General features: G+C 42.0%; 1 protein-coding gene across 1 annotated transcript in view; it reads right to left on the reverse strand.

The window, feature by feature from the left end:
• The window catches only part of DTD1 (D-aminoacyl-tRNA deacylase 1), a 227,232-nt gene that overhangs the window by 201,392 nt on the left and 1,216 nt on the right, over window positions 1–24,624 (reverse strand). The window contains exons 2-3 of the mRNA XM_066235051.1: window positions 17,870–17,960; window positions 15,568–15,803 (exon numbers count right to left, since the gene is read on the reverse strand). Of these exons, the coding sequence (XP_066091148.1) occupies window positions 15,568–15,803; window positions 17,870–17,960 (327 nt within the window). The remainder of the gene's footprint in view (window positions 1–15,567; window positions 15,804–17,869; window positions 17,961–24,624) is intronic.

Below are 24,624 nucleotides of genomic sequence, written 5' to 3' on the forward strand. Positions count from 1 at the left end.
TCATAGGAGAAGCAAGCAATGAACAACTAAGGTGCCACAATTACAAGTTGATGTTTCCCTTCCTGTCCCCCTACCTCCTTCCCTCTCTCTCTCTCTCTCTCTCTCTCTCTCTCACTAAAAAAAAACAACAACAAAACACAAAAACACTAATTCAAAAGAATATACACATCCCTATGTTCACTGCAGGGTTATTTATAATAGCAAAGCTCTGGAAATAGCCCAAGTGGTGCCCATCAATAGACAAATGAATTTAAAAAGCTGTGGTGTGTGTGTGTGTTTGTGTGTGTGTGTGTGTGTGTGTATACACACAACAAAATATTACTTGGCCATAAAGAAAAAATAAAATCTTACTATTTGTGACAGCATGGATGGACCTAGAAATGTCAGTCAGAGAAAGACAAATACCATACTATTTCACTTATGTGTGGAATCTAAAAAACAAATAAACAAAACTGACTCATAAACAGAGAGCGACCTGGTAGTCAACAAAGGATAAGGGAGGGCCCTGGCCGGTTGGCTCAGCGGTAGAGCATCGGCCTGGCGTGCGGGGGACCTGGGTTCGATTCCCGGCCAGGGCACATAGGAGAAGCGCCCATTTGCTTCTCCATCCCCCCTCCTTCCTCTCTGTCTCTCTCTTCCCCTCCCGCAGCCAAGGCTCCATTGGAGCAAAGATGGCCCCGGCGCTGGGGATGGCTCCTTGGCCTCTGCCCCAGGCGCTAGAGTGGCTCTGGTCGCCCCCTGGTGGGCAGAGCATCGCCCCCTGGTGGGCGTGCCGGGTGGATCCCGGTCGGGCACATGCGGGAGTCTGTCTGACTGTCTCTCCCGGTTTCCAGCTTCAGAAAAATCCAAAAAAAAAAAAAAAAAAAAGGATAAGGGAGGTAGAGGACAAGTGAAAGCTGCGAGGGGGCTGGTGAGATGGATGAGAAAGGTGAGGGGTTAACAAGTACGAATTGGTAGTTACAGAGTAGTCATAGGGATGTTAAGTACAGCATAGGGGATATAGTCAGTAACATAGTCGGTAATATGTATGGTGTCAGATGGATACTAGATTTATCGAGGTGATCACTTAGTAAGTTACATAATGTCCAAACACTGGGTAATACACCTGAAACTAATATATTGTATGTCAACTATAATTTAATAATAAAAAATTATCTAAAGTCCAAATTTTTAAATTAAAATAGTAATAAATAAATAAATAAACCAGGACTACAATGGTATATATCAGTAGTATATATTATATTATGAATAATAATAGTTGAATCACTCTTTCTGCTTTTCCCAATAAAAACATTAAAATGTGAAATAAAAAAGATTTCAAAGTGAACGGCTTCTGGTCAAGATGGCAAGGTAGATGAATGCAGTATCACATCCTCCCATAACCACATCAAAATTACATCTAAACTACAGAACAGCCATCACTTAGAATCACCTGAAGTCTAGCCGAACAGAAGTTCTATAAGTAAGGATATACAGAAGAAGCCACATCAGGCTCATAGGAGAGGTGAAGACACATAACAGGCTGGTCCTCACCCACATGTGGCAGTTAAAAATCAGGAGGGATATCTCAGCTGCAGAGTTCCCCTGTAAAGAGAGAGGAGTCTCAGCTTCACTTCAGGCCCCCCAGCCCAAGGTTCAAGTGCCGGGAACAGAGAAGTCCCTATAACTTTTAGCTGTGAAAACCAGCAGAGACTGTGGCTGTGAGACAGAGGGCTGCTAGTGTCCCAGACATTCCTCTTAAAAGTATCAGCAGCAGCTCAAAAGGCACCAGGGACATACAGCGTGAAAATGAATTATCTGACTTTGTGGTGTGGTCTAGACGGGCAGCTTTCTCCCAGACAGAAATGCTGGCAGAAGCCACTGTTCCTTTGCTGAGCCTCCCCCTGCAGGCACAAGTGAGTACCATACCTGGGTCTCCATCAACCTGGCTCACACTGCTTTCCCTGTCCTGGTGATTCCCTAAGACCCCATCCCACCCAATTGCAGGCCCACCCAAGCTACTTCCAGTGGCTTTTCCATACAAATGGCCAGTCGTGGCTCATGCTGTGAACTCTCCTAAATTCTCTCAAAGGTTCACAAACCCCAAACAAGCAGCATAAGGCCTCAGTGTTCCACATACCTCTTGCTAGGTGGCCCTAGTCCCAACACTAGCAGCACCCAGACTCAGTTCACAGCTTGGTCTCTCAGGGGCACCTACAAAACCAGCACAAGTAGCAGCCATCTATAGATTGCTTTGTAGCTCATTCCAGGTAGCCCCAGGCAAGGCACAGTTGAACTTGGCCTGTACCACCTAGGAGGCCCCAGAGCCAGTGCACCCAGCGGCAAGCTTCAGACCACAGTGAAATCCTACCCAACCACCTCAAGGAGCGACACACTCGAGGGGCAAACTCGGAAGGTACCAGAACCCACAGAAGTGGGTTTGGCTCATGGGGTCAGCCCCTGCACAGCAGCTCCTCCACTGTAGACTCAGCTGGTCCACACAGCTGATCAGTCTGGGGGTCCATCCCTCCCACTGACTTGCCAACAGCATTCAAGGCTCAACAACAACAGGACAGTGCACACAGCCTACACAGAGAGGCACACTTGGAGTGCCTAACTCCGGTAATGAGGGAGGCTGTGCCACTGTACCCTACAGGCCACCTACTACATAAGGCCACCCTACCAAGACTAGGAGACATAACAAATCTACCAAATACATAGAAACTAACACATACAGGCGACCAAAATGGGGAGAAAAAGACATGTCTCACATGATAGGAAAGGAAAAATCTATAGAAAAAGAACTAGATAAAATAGAGAAAAGAAAACTACCAGATACAAAGTTCAAAACAGTGGTTATAAGGATACTCAAGGGACTTGGTGAGAGCTACAACAGCATACAAAAACAACATAAAAACTACATATATATAAAGGCCTGGCCTTTTGTAGTACAGTGGATAGAACGTCAACCTAGAACACTTAGGCCATGTTTGAAACCCTAGGCTTGCCGGTCAAGGCATATACGACAAGTGATCAATGAACAACTACAATGAAGCAACTATGAATTGATACTTCTCATCTCCCTCCCCTTCTTCTCTGTAAAATCAGTAAATAAAGTATTTAAAAAGAAAAAACTATAAAAATAGAACCAGAAGAGCCTGACCAGGAAGTGGCACAGTGGACAGTGTTAACCTGGGAGGTTGAGGTCCCAGGTTTGAAACTCCAAGGTTGCCATTTGAACTTGGGTTAATCTGGCTTGAGCACAGGCTCATCAGCTTGAGTACAAGGTCACTGTCTTGAGCATGGGATCATAGACATGACCCCAAGGCCGCTTGAGCCCAAAGGTCACTGGCTTGAGCAAGAGGTCACTGGCTCAGCTGGAGTCCCCCAGTCAAGGCACATATGAGAAAGCAATCAATGAACAACCCAGGTGCTGCAACTATGAATTGATGCTTCTCATCTCTCTCCTTCCCTGTCTGTCTCTATCTGTCTGTCTCTGTCTCTCTCTTAAAAAAAAAATAACTATAAGAATACAATAACTGAAATGAAGAATACACTAAAAGGTTTCAACAGCAGATTACATAAGGCAGTGGATCAAACCAGTGGTTTGGACTACAAGATAGCAGAAAACACTCAATCAGAGCAACAAAAAGAAAAAAAAATCTCCACTGGCTTGAGAGAGAGAAAGGGGAGAGGGAAGAGAAAGAGAGAGAGCACACAAGAGAGAGAAGCATCAACACGCTGTTCCATTTATAGTTGTGCTCCCACTGTTTCTCATATGTGCCCTAACCGGGGCTCGAATTGGCATCCTCAGGGTCAAGCCAGAACTCTTGGGATCAAGCTAACACCCTTAGTAGGATAGAGCTGGTGACCCCAGAATTGAGCCCGCAACCCCAGGATTGAACCAGTGATCTCAGAACACTGAAACAATGTTCTATCCACTGCACCACAAGCTAAAGCAAAAAAATATTTTTTTTTAATGAGGACCTCAGGGTAACATTAAATGTATCAGCATTCCCATCAGAAGGGAGTACCAGAAGGAAAAAAGAAAGCAAGAAATTAAGATCTTATTTTAAAAAAGATAATGGTTAAAAATAGCCTTAATTTTGTAGGAAAAAAAAAAAAAAGACACACAGGTCCAGGAAACTGCAGAAAGTCCCAAACAAGATGAACCCAAATATGCCTACACCAAGACACATTACAATTAATGTGTACACATGCCAAAGATTAAAGAAAAAGAGACAATCTTAAAAACAGCAAAAGAAAAATAGCTAGTTACCTACACTGGAGCTCCCATAAAACTCTGAGTTGATTTAGCAACAGCAACTTTGAGGCCAGAAGTGACTGGTACGAAATATTCAAAGTGATGAAAAGCAAGGACCTACAACCAAGACTACCCTACCCAGCAAAGCTATCACTTAGAATCAAAGGACAGATATACTGGCCCTGGCCGGTTGGCTCAGTGATAGAGCGTTGGCCTGGCGTGCAGGAGTCCTGGGTTCGATTCCTGGCCAGGGCACACAGGAGAAGCAACCATTTGCTTCTCCAACCCTCCCCCTCTCCTTCCTCTCTCTCTCTTCCCTTCCCACAGCCAAGGCTCCATTGGAGCAAAGTTGGCCCGGGTGCTGAGGACGGCTCCATGGCCCCTGCCTCAGGTGCTAGAATGGCTCTGGTTGCAAAAGAGCGACGCCCCAGATGGGCAGAGCATCGCCCCCTGGTGGGCGTGCCGGGTGGATCCTGGTCGGGTGCATGCGGGAGTCTGTCTGACTGCCTCCCTGTTTCCAACTTCATAAAAATACAAAAAATAAAAAAAGAAATAAAAGTGAGCAATTCTGAAACAGCCTTGATATTCAAACTCTCAAAACAAAAAAAAGGACAGATATAGAGCTTCCCAGAGAAGAAAAATCTTAAGGAGTTAATCACCTCCAAACCAGTATTATAAAAAAAGTTAAAGGGTCTTCCTTAAGAAGAAGAAAAAAATTTTAAATATGAATAATAAAATGACAAAAAATAGATATACATCAACAATTTTTTAAATGCAAATGAATCAAATAATCCAATCAAAAGACATATAGTAGCTCAACAGATAAGAAAACAAGACTCTTACATGCGCTATGTACAAGGGACCCACATCTGATTGAAAGACATACATAGACTGAAAGCAAAGGGATGGAAAAAATTGTTTCATGAAAACGGGAACAGCAAAAAAAGTTGGATTAACAATACACACACCAGACAAAATAAACTAATGAGAGGCAAAACAGAACCCAGCAATTCCATGTCTGAGTATTTATATGAAGAAACTCAAATACTACATTGAAAAGATAAAGCCATCCCTATGTTTTTACAATAGCAAAGATATGCAAACAACTTAAGTGTCCATCAATAAATGAATAAAGAAAATGTGGTACATAAATACAATGGACTATGACTCAGCCATAAAAGGGATGAAATCTTGCCATCTACAACAACATGGATGGACATAGAGGGTAGTGTGCTGAGTGAAAAAAGTCAGACACAGAAAGAGAAATGTCAGATGACTTCACTTATATGTGGAATCTAAAAAATAAATTAAATGAACAAGGAGCACTGAAATAGACTCAAAATACAGAAAACACTGTGACGGTTGCCGGACGGGGGCTGAAGGAATGGGTGAAAGGGTGGAGGGATTAAGAAGTACAAATTGGTAGCTACAAACTAATCACACAGATGTAAAATACTGCATAGGGAATATAGTCAAGAATATCATGATAACCATGTTTGGTGTCAAATGGGTACTAGTTTTATCAGGGTGATCAATTCATAAGTTATATAAATATCCAGTCACTGGGCTGTACACCTGAAACTAACAGAATATTGTACATCAACTGTAACTGAAAAATAAAAATATTGTATTTTTTAAAAAGAGTCTTGAAGGACTGAGCCTGTAAATTCTGACCCTCCCCTGAGCAGGGAGCCCCTATGACCAGAGGGAACCTCTGCTTCAACTACCCGCCATCAGCTCCCCTAGGGTAGAGTCACAACCCCCAGAGCGGCATGCACTGCCCTCATCTTTCTGTGTATATACACTTGACCCTTGAACAACATGGGTTCGAGTTATGCAGGTTCAATATGCATGGGGTTTTTTTCCTTAAGTATATAACTGGCCCTCTGTATCACCAGGTTTCACTTCTATAAATTCAGTCAATCGTGGATCAAAAACTATTTTTAATTGAATTTATTGGAGTGCCATTGGTTAATAAAATTATATAGTTTCAAGTATATAATTCTGTAATTCATCCTCTGTACATTGTATTGTGTATTCACCACACTAAGTCAAGTCTTCTTCCATCATCATCTACCCCCCTTTAACCGCCTCTACCTCCCCACACATCCCCTTCCCTCTGGCAATTACCATACTGTTGTCTGTCTATGAATACTTTTTTTTTACTTAATTCCTTCACCTTTTCACCCAGCTCCTCTACCCTCTTCCCTCTGACAGCTGTCAGTCTGTTCTCTGTATCTATGGGTAAAAACAGTATTTGTTATCTGCCTTTGGGAGTCCACGGATGCAGAGGGTCGACTGTGTACATCAGGGGTCCCCAAACTTCGGCCCGCGGGCCACATGCGGCCCCCTGAGGCCATTTGTCCGGCCCCCACCCCACTTCCGGAAGGGGCACCTCTTTCATTGGTGGTCAGTGAGAGGAGCATAGTTCCCATTGAAATACTGGTCAGTTTGTTGATTTAAATTTACTTGTTCTTTATTTTAAATGTTATATTTGTTCCTGTTTTGTTTTTTTACTTTAAAATAAGATATGTGCAGTGCGCATAGGGATTTGTTCATAGTTTTTTTTTATAGTCCGGCCCTCCAATGGTCTGAGGGACAGTGAACTGGCCCCCTGTGTAAAAAGTTTGGGGACCCCTGGTGTACATTATTCTATGCCATCTTATATAAGGGACTTAAATATCCTCATATTTTGGTATCTGCTGAGGTCCTGATGTTAATCCCCTCAGATATTGAGGGACAACTAGGGAGTCAGAATTTATATGTGGATTTTCAACAGCTCAGGGGCTGGTGCCTCGAACCCCATGCTATTCAAGGGTCAACTGTATATAATTTTTATTGTAATTATTATTAAGAAGACAGAGTAGTCCTTAAGTTTCCTAAACTTGAAAGCATGCTATTACCTTAAGATAAACATTTATGATGAGAGTGGCTCACTCGGGTTGTTCTGTGGGGAAAAGCCTGCAGGAGGCCCAGGTGGAAGCAGGAGACTCACTAAGAGGTCGTGATAATTCAAGTGAGAAACAATATTCAAGTGGCCAAGAAGCACATGAAAAGATGCTCAATATCATTAGTCAGTAGAAAAAATGCAAATCAAACCACAATGATATACTTCTTCACAGTCAGTAGGATGGCCATAACAATAAAAAAACAAAAAAAAAAGGTATTGGCCCTGGCTGGTGGCTTAGTGGATAGAGCATCGGCCTGGCATATGGGCATCCCAGGTTCAATTCCTGGTCAGGGCACAAAAGAGAAGTGACCATCTTCTTCTCTCCCCCTTTATCTTCCCCTCCTGCAGCCAGTGGCTCAACTGATTCAAGCATTTTCCTGGGTGCTAGAAATAGCTTGGTTGATTCAAACATCAGTCTGGGATTGCTGGGTGGATCCCAGTCCAGGCACATGCAGGAGTCTGTCTCACTATCTCCCCTCCTCTCACTTAAAAAAAGAAAAGAAAAGAACAAAGAAGTATTGGCAAGAATACAGAGAAACTGAAACTCTCTGGTGGGAATGTAAAAAGGTTAGGTCATTAGAGAAAACAGTTTGGCAGTGCCTCAGTAAGATAAACATAGAATTACCATATGATCCAGCAATTCCATTCCAGAGTATATAACCAAAAGAACTGATAACAGGTGTTCAGACAAAAACTTGTACACACATGTTCAGAGCAACCAAAAGGTTGGAAACAACCTAAAATTCCATCAATGAGTGAATAGATTTTTAAAAAGTAGTATACTCAGGCAATGGAATATTACTCATAAAAAGGAATGAAGTATTCATACATGCTACAACACAGATGAATCTTGAACACATTATGCTAAGTGAAAGAAGACAAACACAAAAGACTACATATTGTGTGATTCAATTTATATAAAATATCCAGAAGAGGCAAATCCATAGAGTTCAAAAGCAGATTAGTGGGTGCCAGGGGCTGGGGAAGGAAGGAATGAGGAGTAACTGCTAAATGAGTTCTAGGTTTCCTTTTGGGTACTGAAAATGTTTTGGAACTAAACAGTGGTGACGGCTGCATAGCATTGTTAATATACTAACATTTAATTCTACATTTTAAAATAGTTAATTTTGTGTTATATGTATTTTACCATAAGAAATCAATTAATTTTTGAAAGAACAAATAAATAATAAAAATTAAAAATAAATGACTAACTTAAAACTCAAATGACAAGCTAAACTTTAGACTTGATATAGTCAAAGAAAGAATAAGTAAAGAGTATTCACTCATGACATAGCAAGGGAGAAAGCAATTAAGACACTATACCACTTATATAATTTATTTTCTTAATAAACCCTTTGAAAAAAAAATAAAAGACAGCCAACTAATTTATCAATACTTCTGAATTCGTAGATCCTGAAACAGTAAGGGTTTGAAATCTATTTCCACTGCCAAAAGATTCAGACTTTTCATCCTGAGTCATTTCATGAGCTTGAATTGTGACAACAGTGAAAGGAGTTTCTTTCTACCTGTGCCTGTATCTTCTTTTTTTAAATTACCTTTTTTTTGTTCAAACTGAGTTGTCATAACATACTCTGCTGGGCAAGAAGAAAGTGCTGACCCAGTTATTCATGACCAGAAGCATGGAAAGAGCTCAGGCAAAGAAATAAAAGGGATGAAAGAGAATAAAGATAAGAGGTAGAAGCAGTACAGAGAGGAAGAGGACAGATGGGACAGCAAAGCCACCAAAATGAGCCTGTCCTCATCATCACATCCCCAGAGGCATTCCTTGCACTAAATATCTGAGCACCTGTGACACAGTGAGGCAGGCACTCTGCCATGTTCTAATATCACAGACACTATTTCTAAGGGGACCATAGACACTTATTTAGGTGGGGAAAGGAGAACTGGTAAAATTAGGTTTACTTTGAATCTTCAATTATGGAAATCATGATAAGCTTGAATTTAAAAACAAAAATCTGGGCAGAGGAAAGGCTTAAGTTGTAGCCACAGAGATGATGCAGTTTAAGTATAAGACCAGAAAGAGATATGCAGAAATAAATAAGGAAGTTAGTAAGAAAATATTAACTGATTTGGCCAAACTCAGTCACATATCCACATCAAACTTCTGCATGGCAACATCAGCCTGTGCTGCAGTCTGCCAGCCTTGCCACTTAACAATGCAGATGTGACCCCACGTTGTGATCTCTTAAATTTACATTAGCCACAGCCCTTGCCAAAGCATATAAAACAGGCTCAACTGAGAGCTCACTCGTGCTGCTAAAATGTTCTAAGTAGTAAGAAGAGCAGAAAATTAAACAAGCCATAAAAATTAAACACTAACTAGGAAGCACAAACGAGATGTTGCCTTCCTCCTGGCCCCTTCTCTTTGCAGCATGAACCAGAAGGACACCTGGGCACAGGGATGCCCCACGAAGTGAACAGCGCTGAGACGAGCTCAAAGCCACCGCCCTACTTCCATGGCTTTCCACGTTTCTTAAGCTCTCTGCCTCCCGCCTGTGACAGATCAGACCCCACAGAGAACACAACAGGCAGCTCTTTGTGATACCATGCAGCTTCTGATTTGCTGAACAAAGCCGCTGACAGGTGACTGCTTCCTGCGCCCACTACAAATGGCTCAGAGTCGGAACAATAAGCTTGAGAGCAGAAATCCTTCTTTTCAACGATTCCACTTTGATATAACATTTTTCTCCCAGGTATAAAAGCAGTGCATGCTCGCCAATCAGCTTTGAAGAGTGTTTAGGTCTCCCACTGTACAGTACTTATGAAGATGCCTGAGGGGCTGCAGAGGGCCACATCAGAACCCAGTTTTCTGGGCCCACTCAGTCAGTCTGGGGTACAACAGAGCACCCTTAACCTGTGGTTCATTCTGCAGTGAGGAGCCACTGCGCCACTTCAGCCGCAGGTGTTGTAAAGTATCAAAAGCTGCAGAATTAAGATTAATATTTTAAGAGGCTTGGAGAACACTTTATTAATTTGGGTTAAGGTGTGCAGAGAAATTTTGAGAATAATCTGTGTACTGTGTGATTGGCCTAAAACCAGGATGGCCCTTGGCATTGTATTGTAAATGCAAAGGGAAGGAAAACATGGATTCCCTGACATTCCACCACACCTGTAGGGAAAGGGGTGAATGGCTAGCCAGGTGCAGGAAGAGAAAAGCCAAAATAAACCTTCTTATAGTAATGAGTCATTTGTGGGTATTTGTCCCCATGGAAACTAACTCTCCCATATGAATGCATGTGTGTGACTCTGGACAAAGAGATAGCAGATAAACACTAGATAATATAGGAATGCCTTTTAATATGTAAAGAGACATCTTTCTACCATTGTGTTGACTTATAAATTTTGTTTTCTCCAAAATTATGTATGGCTTGCAAATTGAACATGGTCCTATCATGTTAAAGGGCATATGACTATAACCAATAGCGGTAAGGGGCTCCTAATTGCAATTTTTGCTTCTGTACTTCCCACTTACAAAACTATAAAAACTAAGTAGAACAAAGGGCCGGCGTGCTCTCCCTCAGATTTCTATCGAAGTTGCCGCGGCTTGGCCAAGCTAGACAATAAAGCTCTGGTGTGGAATCGATGGATTTTGTTCATGTCTTCAATGTTTCAAGTCCCTCCGGATTAGGCTTAACAGCAGTAAATGGAAAAAACTGATAAATTTGTGCACTAGGTTATTCCCTCTAAAGCAGCAATTTTCAACTGGTGTGCCTCAAGATTTTTTTAAAACATGCAATACCTGACTATTTCATCAGGGGCACCGACCTCTTTTCCCTTAGATTGTCAAATAAAGAAAAATGACAATAGCCAACACAACAATAGCTGTCTGCTGCAAATGAATCAAAATTATACCTACTTTTTTGTCAGATCTACACAAAATATAATTTATTTTTTGGTATGTCACAGAACTTTAGTAATTAGCTTATGTGTGCCACAAGAGGGAAAAGGTTGAAAATTGATGCTCTAACGCAATTATTTGAAGAAGAGCCAGAGAATGAAGAAAAAAAATTTTTTTAGAGAGAAATGAGAAGCATCAACTTATAGTTGTAGCACTTTACTTGTTTATTGATTGTGTTTTCTTTTGCAAGGGCAGTCAGAACAACAGGAACAAAAAGACCACCATCAGGCTTGACCAGGCAGTGGCACAGTGCATAGAGCATCAGACTGGGAAGCAGAGGACCCACGTTTGTAACCCTGAGGTCACCTGCTTGAGCGCGAGGTCGCTGGCTTGAGCCCAAAGGTCGCTGGCTTAAAGCCCAAGGTCACTGGCTTGAGCCCAAAGGTTGCTGGCTTGAAGCCCAAGGTCACTGGCTTGAGCCCAAAGGTTGCTGGCTTGAAGCCCAAGGTCGCTGGCTTGAGCCCAAAGGTCGCTGGCTTAAAGCCCAAGGTCACTGGCTTGAGCCCAAAGGTTGCTGGCTTGAAGCCCAAGGTCACTGGCTCGAGCAAGGGGTCATTTGCTCTGCTGTAGCCCCCATCAAGGTACATATGAGAAAACAACAAAGGAACAACCAAGGTGCCGCAACAAAGAATTGATGCTTCTCATCTCCTTTCCTGTCTCTCTGTCCCTATCTGTCCCTCTCTTTGACTCTCTCTGAAAAAAAAAAAAGAGCACCTTCAGCAGAAAAAGGAAGAGCCCTCACCTAGCAGCAGAAGCCCTCGGACTGTATTCTATGAACGTGAACAAGCGTCCACTCCCTGGGGCCCAGCCGTAGGTCTTTAGTGGCTTGCCCACAAGCTGCGACAGCTTCAGTAGTGGATGGACAGAATGTGAGGTTCTTCAGGACAGAATGTGAGATTCTTCCTGCTATAGCAAAACAGCCATGTTTGCTCACCTCTCTTCCCCACGAGACTGTGGCATTACAGCAGGGACAGCATCTCTCTGCTCAGCACTATATGCCCAGAGCCTAGTACAAGGGTCAGCAGATAAACAGTGTCTTATTGATATAGAAGACACAAAAATATGACCTGCATGGAACCAATCATATCTCCCCCAATAGAAACAGAACTAAAATTCTAGATTAACCTCATTGTTCTGAGATGAAGGACCACCTGGCCTCAAGCTACACTGCTCCCTTCTTACAGACCTACGGGGGGTCCAACAACAACCTGTCCACTCATTTCCCTGAGCATGGCAGAGAAGGCAGGAAAGTCCCAACAGATGTGCTGAATTCAGCAGATAATAAAAGGCCAAGAAGTAAAGAAAATGTGAATTTTACAGTGAAATGAAAATGTCAGTGAAGCTTAGGCCATTCCAGGCTCTGCCACTTATATGCTGAGTGACCTGCAGGCGTCCCCAAGCTACGGCCCACGGGCCGCATGTGGCCCTCTGAGGCCATTTATCCGGCCCCACGCCGCACTTCCGGAAGGGGCACCTCTTTCACTGGTGCTCAGTGAGAGGAGCACTGTATGTGGCGGCCCTCCAACGGTCTGAGGGACAGTGAACTGGCCCCCTGTGTAAAAAGTTTGGGGACCCCTGTTGGATTCCTTTCTATACCTCTGTTTCCTCCTCTGTAGAAGTGGGGTAACCATAGTGCCCACCTCAAGGGTTCTCTGAGGATTCAATTAGATAAAGAATAGAGAGTGTTTACTCCTGCACAGGACCTGGCACACAAGAAGCCCCTCACAGAGGTACTTCAGCATGCTTTTCAATGATAATCATAATTTTTAAAGTATGTGAGTACTCATTTCAAACCATAATAACTTGCCTTCCAGGGTCTGACCCCACATGGAACCCAGGCAGACTGGAAAGCAGATCAGGAAGCTGCTGTCCTGCACACGAGCCATGGCTGGGTGTGGGGAGGAGCTGCAGCCAGGCCAGAGGAGGCCTGAAATCACATGGGCACTGGGTGGGGCAGGAAAGAAACAGCACAAAGGTATAAAGGGGAGAACATCTTCCCTCTATTCAATCCCCAACAGCAAGTAAGGGGTACAAATTAAATATAAATTTAAAATAAAATTTTGGTCAGCAAAGAGAAAAGAAATAGCATAGATGTTCAAGCTAATTAAACCAAAAGCCTAGACATGGAAGTAACTTGAGTGCCCGTGAACAGACAGTGGATAAAAATCGGCGGGACACACACACAGCGGAACACGACTCAGCGCTGCAAAGGAAGGAAGTCTTACCATTTGTGACAGCAGGGATGGACCTAGAGGGCATGATGCTCAGTGCAATAAGCCAGACAGAGAAAGACAAGTACCACACGATTTCACTTCTATGTGAAACCTAAAGAGCAAAATAAACGAACAAACAAACAAGACAGAAGCAGACTTATAAATACAAAGAACAAACTGATGGGCGCCAGAGGGAGGGTGCTGCGCGGCAGAGTGAGAGAGGCGAGGGGGAGAGAACTAACTGGGAGTCACAGTAGAGGCACAAGGGTGTGAGGAGAAACATGGGGAGCAGAGTGAACAGCACTGTGGTAACTACTGTGGTGCCTGAACTATCAGAGGGAACCCTCTGTAACCTATGTTAAAGTCTGTCTGCTGTGCTGTCCACCTGAAACTGATAAAAAACAGTGTTGAAGGCAAACTGTAATTAAAAAATAAAATAATAATAAAGAAAGAAAGGCATTTACAATTTGTTTGCATTCCCACATCCCTTCAGCTAACAGAGCTTTCCATATTGGAGATGGAAGCCCAAACCTCAAATGAACCAAAAGACAACAAGCATGGAAAACAAGCCCAGGCATTCGGTTCCACTGAAGACCAGAAACCAGGGAAAAGGCGGGCAGAGCCGGCAACGCCCTGCTGGTACCACTGTGGTGCCTCTGAAAGTCCAAAGGGTTTGAAAATGAATTTTAATGACAACTCTTTGCACACTTCAAGTCAATTTTCCATCAAAATGATCAGCTGTATCACATCGCATGAGCTTAAATTCTGATCCATTACAAAATTACAATGTCTGCAGTACATTGTTTCAGCCACTTCATATAAGGACCTGAATAAAATACACATCCTTTTAAGAAGTAAAAGGCGCATTTAGGAACACCAAGCACCCAGTAATACACACACACCCCACCATAAGGACCTGGGTGAACGCTGTTTCGTGTTCACGGCAGCGTTCCTGAACTAGCGTCAGTGTTCTCCCATCTAAAGTGCCCTCACTTGTGCTTTTACGCTGCTGCTTGTGTGCGCCCTTTCAAGGGCCCTCAGTGCATTCTAAACACATCTGACAATACTCAGGAGGAGGAGGAGTCTGCAAACATTAGGCAAGAAGACAGTGCTGGTGGCGTTTCATCCTTGGCTCAGCAAAGAAAAGTAATTATTCAGGGGACTTGCCTTAACTACTAATTCTAGGGAGAAACATTTTACAGCAAAGCCATGTTGAGGATCCCAGTGGACACAGCGTGGAAAAAAAATACTGGAGACATCCATGACTAGGCTTGTGAATGGAATTCTAAACTTGGATAGTTTCAGAAAGGACCAATATATTCTGTTCTACCAGGACCCAAGTAAGGACTGAAAGTTGATTTAGGGCAGGAGTGGTCTTGATGACACAGAATCCATTTGTCCTTATAGCAAATGGACACTTGACACAAGTAAGAAGAGAATTTAAATAAAAGGAAATTCCAAAGGGGGTACTAATGTCAACGAATGTCACTCTTCTAAACATATATATACTGCTCACAAAAATTGGGGGATATTTCAAAATGAATATGAAGCTATAAAATATCCCCTAATTTTTGCGAGCAGTATATAATCTCCTTAACAACTTTTTATATTAATTACAGGATGAAATCATAATATTTTAAATATATTAGGCCAACTAAATTATAGTCTTAAAATTAATATCACTTCTTTTTTTAAAAAGATTTTATTTATTGATTTTATAGAGAGAGGAGTGGGGGAGCGAGAAGTATCAACTTATAGTTGCTTCACGTTAGTTTTTCATTGCTTGCTTGTCGTATGTGCCTTGATCAGGCAAGCCCAGTGTTTCGAACCAGTAACCTCAGCATTCCACATCGATGCTCTATCCACTGCACCACAGGCCAGGCTCACTTATTTCTTTTTACTTTTTTTAATATGGTTACTAAAAATTTTAAATAACATGTGGCTCATATTTGTGGCTTGTGTTATATTTCTGTTGGACAGGGTAAGTACCAAAATAAAACACCACTACATCAAACACACTTCTGGGTTGCTAAGCATTTCCAAATGTAACTGAAAGAATGAAGAAGGGTAAATGGTATCCGGAGCACTCAGAGGACATGCACAGCAACAAGCAATGGTAGCAGCCATTATGCTGTTTTAAGTAAGTAATAAGTATAAAAACAATGAGCTTTCTAGAAAGGAGAGGTTGCCAGGGCAGGTCCTCTTGCCCCTGCCCGGAAGTGTCCCAGACCCTCCCACCTACCTCTGATGAGCTCCGGCCTGTACGTCTTGCGCAGCTGCTCCAGGAAGCTATTGTAGAAGCTCTCTGCCTGCTCTGTGGGCATCGCCAGGTGGAAGTCGGGCTTGTTGCCCTTGAGGACGCACTGGAGGGTGAACTGGCTGACACACAGCACCTCGTACTGTTTGTCCATCACACTCTTCGACCAGTGCTTCCCACTCTCATCCTCAAACACACGTAGGTTCAAAATCTTTCGGACCCTAAGGGGAAAAGTAGCGGTGAAAGCTACCTGAAGAATTGCAAGTCCCCAACACACCCATAGCCCCCAACGTCACCAGCTTCCTGCTAAACAAGAACAGAACGCTGGCTCCATCGCTCACAGAAAGTGTGACCCTAGGCAAGTTACTTTTCCACTCTGTGCCTCAGTTTCCTCATCTATAATAAGGGGTAATAATTGTCCTACCTTATGGGGTTGTTCGGGGAGTCCCTTTTTGTTGTTGTTGTTGTTGGCTCTCCAATTCATAGCAGCTGCTGGTGGGAACTGGAGCCAAGATGACAACCAGACATTATCTGCTCCTTCAAGTTGGGGATGTGTCAAAACATGGGTCTAATTCTAAATGTTGCCCTGGCCGGTTAGCTCAGCGGTAGAGCGTCGGCCTGGTGTGCAGGAGTCCCGGGTTCGATTCCCGGCCAGGGCACACAGGAGAAGCGCCCATCTGCTTCTCCACCCCTCCCCCTCTCCTTCCTCTCTGTCTCTCTCTTCCCCTCCCGCAGCCAAGGCTCCATTGGAGCAAAAATGGCCCAGGCGCCGGGGATGGCTCTGTGGCCTCTGCCTCAGGCGCTAGAATGGCTCTGGATGCAACAGAGTGACGCCCCAGAGGGGCAGAGCATTGTCCCCTGGTGGGCATTCCGGGTGGATCCCGGTCAGGCACATGCGGGAGTCTGTCTGACTGCCTCCCCGTTTCCAGCTTCAGAAAAATGAAAAAAAATAAAATAAAAATAAAAATAATTCTAAATGTTTATAAAGGAATTCATATAGTGGAATAAATGGTTCCTCTTTTTAATACCCCTTCGTGGAGCCACTCAAAATGAACAATTCAGCAAATAACCTGGAGGGAACTTAGGGCTACTTCAAATATGCAAAAAGATCTGGAGAAAGACAACTTAACAACTATGTCACATGCTCCTTAAGTCCTAAAGGGACTTTCCCTGTACATGTAGATGACAAAGAACAGCCACCTAGACAAGGAAGAGGACTAGGTAACGTTCACAAGATTAGATTTGAAAAGCACGACAAAGAACAACCTGTATGAAAGTTGAAATTCCACCCAGAAAGTCACCCTTTTGGATATTGCTGAAGAGTGTTCAAGGGCTCTACAAATCCACTCTTTATATAGGTGCTCTCTGTGGTGGGCACTGTCCATCACCCCCTCTCCACAGCCAAGGTCTGTCCTGTTGAGTCAAATCTCTTAACCACCAAGGTGTGTACTAGCGCTCTAGAACGTCAAAGCCATAAAGATTCAGGCCCAGAGCCCCTGTTCTTAACCACTGAAATAGCAGTGGTTAAGACCACTATCCTTATCAGTCAGTCATCAGCACCTTAGTAGGAATTGGGTTCCAAGTCTGAGTTTCAACCTAATATAAAAGGGACAATTGGGTGGGGTTATATCCAGGTGCTGGGTGCCAAAAGGCACTGGTCAAGGTGGGGGGGGGGGCATATAAGGGGGGCATTGGGTGTAAACATGACAAGGGGAAGCTGCGGCACTAAGATCACCAGTCAGGCCACAGCAATGACAAACTCCTCTACTTTAGTAAAAGGAGCTCTGGCTTCCAGGTCAGTATCCTGGACTCTAAATTAGATTTGGGCTTTTTGCTAAGTGTGTTTATCTGACTTTGGGCAACTGAATCTCTCTGAGATCCAGATCCTTATGTGTACAGTGAACAACTGGGCATTTTTAAAATGCATAAACAGTGCCAGATCATATTTCTCAAATTACAAAACAAATCATTCATAAGAAAAGCAGCTCAGTTTTTACATTAAGAGAAGGGTTCACAGATGTAGTAGCAAATAAGGACGGAGGCTAAGTTGTGCTCCTGCTCTCCTACTGGGTGACCTCTGACAGATAGTTCTTCTGCAGTCTGAAACAGGCAGATAACCAAACTACATCAAATGTCATACTGGTAAAAGTAACAGGGGCTTACTCTATAGGACAAAACACTATAGAAGTTCCTAGTATATGTGTGTGTACGTATGTATTATGTAGAATAGTATACAAGCACCACATATCCCATTCAAAGAGCAATGACTTAGAAATCTGCATCTTACATGTGCTCCAGTTCCTTCTGTGTATCTTCCAGAGAAATACCCAGCAGCACACAGATGCCCCGTCCAATGGCACTTATCTGCTCTCCGCCAACTAGATAAGAAACAAAGGGGAAAAAAGACTCAGAACCAAATAGGTGCCATGAAGCATTTTTTTTTTCTTTTTCTTACAAGTGAGAAGAGGGGAGATAGAGAGACCGACTACCGCATGCACCCTGACCAGGACCCACCCAGTGACCCTCATCTGGGGCCAATGCTCTGGCCATCTGAGGCCATGCTGGCAACAGAGCTATTTTTAGCACCTGAAGCATAGGCTCCAGGGAGCCATCCTCAGCACGTGGGAACCCAGGGCTGAAGCACTCAAACCAATTGAGCCATGGCTGTGGGCTGGGAAAAGAGAGAGAGAAAGAGAGAGAGAGAGAGAGAGAGAAGAGTGGAGAGGGGTGAAGCAGATGTTCGCTTCTCCTGTGTGCCCTGACTGGAAACTGAACCTGGGACATCCACATGCCACGCCAACCCTCTGCCACTAAGCCAACAGGCCAGGGCTTCCGTGAAGCATTTTTAAATAACCACAGGAATGTTTAAATATTATATAATACATACTTTTTATAACTTCTTAGGCAAAGTCAGTTATGAAAGGAGTTACGTAAATGCAGTAAGATGATAATAATTTGTATCCACTCTGATTTTACATCTGAAATTAGTGAATTCTGAAGTGAACAATCATTAAGCAAGATTTTAGGGCCACATTTCATCTGTTTGGGTAAGACACCTGAAGCTTTCTATGATGGAGTTGCCAATTTGTAAAAACAAAGAATCTCCTGCCCAGAGAATCCAGCTCAGCTAATTAATTCTCAGTAGATGCCTGCTTATCTTAGAATCAGCAAATCTGGTAACACGATACACAGCACAAAATTGAAAACACTTACGTCTTAAAAATAAATTATTTTTATACTTACTGCAGATAGGATACATATATTATACACAAAAACCATGGTTTAAAAGTTAAACTTCGCCCTGGCCGGTTGGCTCAGCGGTAGAGCGTCGGCCTGGCGTGAGGGGGACCCGGGTTCGATTCCTGGCCAGGGCACATAGGAGAAGCACCCATTTGCTTCTCCACCCCGCCTCCCTCCTTCCTCTCTGTCTCTCTCTTCCCCTCCCGCAGCCAAGGCTCCATTGGAGCAAAGATGGCCCGGGCACTGGGGATGGTTCCTTGGCCTCTGCCCCAGGCACTAGAGTGGCTCTGGTCGTGGCAGAGCGACGCCCCAGAGGGGCAGAGCATCACCCCCTGGTGGGCAGAGCGTGGCCCCCGGTGGGCGTGCCGGGCGCATGCAGGAGTCTGTCTGACTGTCTCTCCCCGTTTCCAGCTTCAGAAAGAAGGAAAAAAAAAACAAAACTTCAAGTCAGCCAACTTCTACTCTTTCCCAGTTTAGTACTACGGTTGCATTCTAAGCCAATGATCTCCAAATCTTTTTGAATTATGCACCTCATTCATAAAAATAATCTCTGAACATATATTCTTCTTCCAAACATTTGTGTATTTATAGTTAAATGCACGCTCTGCCTTTGACAGTCTCTCAATGTTGGCCCAGAACTTAGGCCAAGATGCATCCTTACAACGGAAATTCAAAACCCATACTTCAAATGTTGATTTTCATAATCTTCTATTTTTTTGCCTAACTTTTTGCCATATTTCATCAGATTATTGATGTTTTGTTACGTTATCGTGTATTGACCTAGTGTTCCAGTTAGAAGAGGTCAATTCTGCCATTTCCTTGTTGTTTGCTTCCACTGGATAATAATATGCCTGTTGCTATAAAGATACGTGACAAGGAATCACAGACCTCACTGTGCTGCAATATCCTGCATGCTAAGGGAAGACTGAGACTCCCTCTTTCCTCGGGTGTCTGACAGGCCCCATCTGACATTCAGACGCCAGGGGAGCACCAGCATCCACCCATCCGTGAAATATCTGTAAAGCTTCATTTCTGAGTTTTATGCTAAAAAAAACCCCAAATATTTTAATGTTTCTTTAATGAACTATGAGTGATATATTGTTCTTTGAACCTCTCTGACTCAAAAGCTGAAACTGAAAAAAATCTATCCTAACAAAAGAAGTAAACAATTGGGAGCATTTACTTGTTTGTGTTGCTTTAGAAAAAGCCTTTCAGCCTGACCTGGGGTGGCGCAGTGGATAAAGTGTCGACCTGGAAATGCTGAGGTCACCGGTTCGAAACCCTGGGCTTGCCTGGTCAAGGCACATATGGGAGTTGATGCTTCCAGCTCCTCCTCACCTTCTCTCTCTCCTCTCTCTCCCTCTGTCTCTCTCTCTCCCTTTCTCTCTCTTCTCTAAAATGAATAAAAAAAATTTTTTTTTAAATCTCAAAAAAAAAGCCTTTAGGTATTTTTTCTATTTTAATAATTTTTTATTGTTCAATTACAGTTGACATACAATACTATATTAGTTTCAGGTGTACAACCTAGTGATTAGATATTTCTATAACTTAAGAAGTGATCACCCTGATACATCCCGTACCCATCTGACACCATATATAATTATTACAATATTATTGACTATTTCTCCTATGCTGTACTTTACATCCCACGACTATTCTGTAACAACCAATTCGTACTTACTTCTTAATTCCTACACCTTTTTCACCCATTCCTCAAACCAACTCCCAAATACCAACCATCAAAATGTTCTTTGTATCTATGAGACTGCTTCTGATCTGTTTATTTATTGGTTTTGTGTTTTAGATTCTACATCTAAGTCAGGGGTTGGGAATCTATGGCTCGTGAGCCAGATGTGGCTCTTTTGGTTGCTGCATCTGGCTCACAGACAAATCTTTAATAAAAAATAATAATGTTAAAATATAAAACATTCTCAAGTATTACAATCCATTCATTTTCTACCGCTCGTGTTCATGGTTGCAGGTGGCTGGAGCCAATCACAGCTGTCCTCCGGGACAACACCAAATTTTTATTGGATAATGGTAACATTTACGGGTCGTTGTATTGCTCTCACGGAATTACATTTTTTTTTAATTTTTTATTTATTTATTCATTTTAGAGAGGAGAGGGAGAGACAGAGAGAGAGAGAGGAGAGAGACAGAGAGAGAGAAGGGGGGAGGAGCTGGAAGCATCAACTTCCATATGTGCCTTGACCGGGCAAGCCCAGGGTTTTGAACCGGCAACCTCAGCATTTCCAGGTCAACGCTTTATCCACTGCGCCACCACAGGTCAGGCCACGGAATTACATTTTAAAATATGTGGCATTTATGGTTCTCTCAGCCAAAAAGGTTCCCGACCACTGATCTAAGTAAAATTATATGGCAATTGTCTTTCTCTGTCTGACTTATTTCACTCAGCACAATACCCTCTAGGTCTATTCATGATGTTGCAGATGGAAAGACTTCTCTTTATGAATAATAAAATATCAATAAATATGTGTCTATCAAAAATTACTGGAAATATAAATGGATTAAATACTCCAATCAAAAGACACAGGGTGGCTAAATGGATTAAATAAAACAAGAACTTCACAGATGATGCCTACAAGAAACTCATTTCAGACTGAAAGATACACACACAGACTGAAAGTCAAGGTATGGAAAAAGATATTTCATGCAAATGCAAATGAAAAACAAAAAAGAAACAAATAAAAAAAAAAACCCTGGCTTAGCAACACTTATACCAGACAAAATAGACTTTAAAACAAAAGCTATAATAAGAGACAACAAAGGACCCAGCAATTCCACTTCTGGATATTTATGTGAAGAAACTCAAAACACTCAATAAAAAAGACACAGGCATCCATATATTCATTGCAGCATTATTTATAATAGCCACGATATGGAGGCAGCCTAAGTGTCCATCAATAAATAAATAAAGAAGTAGTGCTTAGATACAATGACACTCAACCAGCCATGGCTGGGTAGCTCAGTTGGTTAGAGCACTCTCCTGATATGCCAAGATTGTGGGTTCAATCCCTGGTCATGGAACATATAAGAATCAACCAATGAATGCATAAATAAATGGAACAACAGATTGATGGTTCTCTCTCCTTTCCTCTCCCTCTAAAATTAATTTAAAAAAAAAAAAGATTCTTATAAAAAATAAATACACCTCAGCCATAAAAAATATATATTAGTTTCTAATGTCAATATATTTTCTAAGTTTTCCCCAAAGTGTATTTTAAAGGCTTAAAAAATAATGATTATTGAGCTACATCCACCATTAAGTAAATATACATTATAGAAAATTTGGAAAATATAACAGGAAGGAAAAAATAACAATATTATTGTGATATTGTTATAAATATTATATATAAATTTTGTGTCTCATTTTTTCTTTTATTACATAAGGATTTTTTTAAACTTTTTTTATTTTTTGCTTTCTTGTTGTTTTTATCCACACAAAGAGTTCACATACCATGCTGTTAGTTTTAACACTGAAAGCTGAAAACCCTGACCCGACTCCTAAACATCTTTTAATAGTTGCATCCCATCCAGGACAACTGTTCCATCCAGTGGACTGACTAACCATCACATCTGTTACAATTGACAAGCCTACAGTGACACATCATAACCATCCAGAGCCCATAGTTAATATCAGGGTTCACTCCTGGTGCTGTACATACTACAGGTTTGGACAAATACATATGTAATGACATGCATCCACCGTTATAGTACCAGACAGAATGGTTTCACTGCCCTAAAAATCCTCTGTGTTCTGCTTTTTCATCCCTCTAAAGTGTTTTCTATAATTAGGACTATCTTCCTAGACTAGATTTTCAAAAGCAGAATCGTTATTTGAAGTTTCAGCATTTTTACAATGTAATGTTGTCTTATTAAGAATCAAATTATGCCTTACAGCTTATAGATTTACACAGTTTGCTCTCTTCCTCCTCCTGGAATAAGCAGGACAATTAAGAGATTCAAAGAAAATCTTTTATTATAGACAAATGTAATTTCAAAGAAAAAAACTTGAGAATTTTAGATAAAAGATCACATGAGATATTTGGTCAGTTTCTCCCTCTACACCTAGCATCACCCATGAACATCTTCTTTGAGAATCCACAATCTCCCAAATTAACACATTCAAACCCAATGATTTTAGATCCTCTTCCCAACGTTCTATGAGTCTATTCAGATTTTAGCTGCTGGAGCGGAGTGACAGAATATGGGAAGTACTGTACTATCTGCCTATTTAACCAAATGAATACATTTGAAATGTTCTATAACAGCTTTTTAAATTAGATTATTACAATAACCATGCTAAGGCAACAAAACTTGCCTGACCAATCTTATAAAGTGAATCTGCCAAATATAAGATGCGACTCCTAATAGTCTACTCTCTTCCAACCATAAAATTGGAAGTGACATTTTAGAACCCCTGAAATAAAATATAATTCACTTACAGCCATATTTCAGTGGAGCTAGTCACATGTCTAAGGAATCAGAAAATCTCTTTCCATTGCACTAAAACAAGCAGGCCTGGCTAACTCCAAGGTCCCCCTAGCACTGAGAGAGAATTCCATTTTATTAACACTTTCCCACAATAAATACTTACCTTTTTAGTAGCAAGTTTTCATTTATTTAACTAAAAGTATACAATTTAAATAGTAAACTAAAATCACTCAAACTATTCAGCCAACTTCACAGAACACGTCTTCAATATTCCAGAATGGAGAATTCAGAGACACGAGATCAAAACCTAAATTCTCCAAAGTTTATTCATTGTTGATGACCACATAAAGCAAACTGCAAGGTTCTTCTCAAAAAAGAAAAAATAATCTTTTCATCTATGAATTATCCTAGTTTGATGACATTAAATATTAACTACAATGCTAGAAAATTTTTTGGTTTTAAAAATCCCATAAATCCCTGTTATTCTATTTCCCATTACTCTGGGGCCATACCCAAAAGCAGTTACCAGAACAGCTTAGAAACCATTAGGCAGGGTTGAAAAGTTGAATCACAGATCTAAATACCTGTATATGGTTTTGCTGGGTTTGGCTACTTATTTAGGGCATTTCATTGTTTTGTTTCTAGATTTATACTTTTGTAAACACAAGAACACATATTTGGTGTAGACTGGCTTGAAGGATATCTGGAATTATCTGAACTCAAACAATATTATAATTCTGCCTATAAAAATCAAATAGGCTAGAAAACTATCTAAAATTATTCACTAAAAATGTTTAAATATCCTTATTGTCTTGGTTTGAGTTTTTAAAGTGACTATTTTTAAGGTGATCAACTTTTTTACAATGAAAAGGACAAAAATAAATTGAAGAAAACAATATCATAACTAAAAGAAACATTTTATTCACTGCAACAATAATACACTATAATATAATAAACGCATAATAAAAACATTTGTAATATTTTATATTATAATTATTGGCCCTGGCTGGTTGGCTCAGTGGTAGAGCATCGGCCTGGTGTGCAGGAGTCCTGGGTTCGATTCCCAGCCAGGGCACACAGAAGAAGCGCCCATCTGCTTATCCACCCCTCCCCCTCTCCTTCCTCTCTGTCTCTCTCTTCCCCTCCAGCAGCCAAGGCTCCATTGGAGCAAAGTTGGCCCAGGCGCTGAGGATGGCTCTGTGACCTCTGCCTCAGGCACTAGAATGGCTCTGGTTGCAACAGAGCAACGGCCCAGATGGGCAGAGCATCCCCCCTGGTGGGCATGCTGGGTGTATCCCCGTTGGGCGCATGTGGGAGTCTGTCTGACTGCCTCCCCGTTTCCAACTC

Source organism: Saccopteryx bilineata, chromosome 6 (genome assembly GCF_036850765.1).
Source record: "Saccopteryx bilineata isolate mSacBil1 chromosome 6, mSacBil1_pri_phased_curated, whole genome shotgun sequence".
Classification (NCBI taxonomy): Eukaryota; Metazoa; Chordata; class Mammalia; order Chiroptera; family Emballonuridae; genus Saccopteryx; species Saccopteryx bilineata.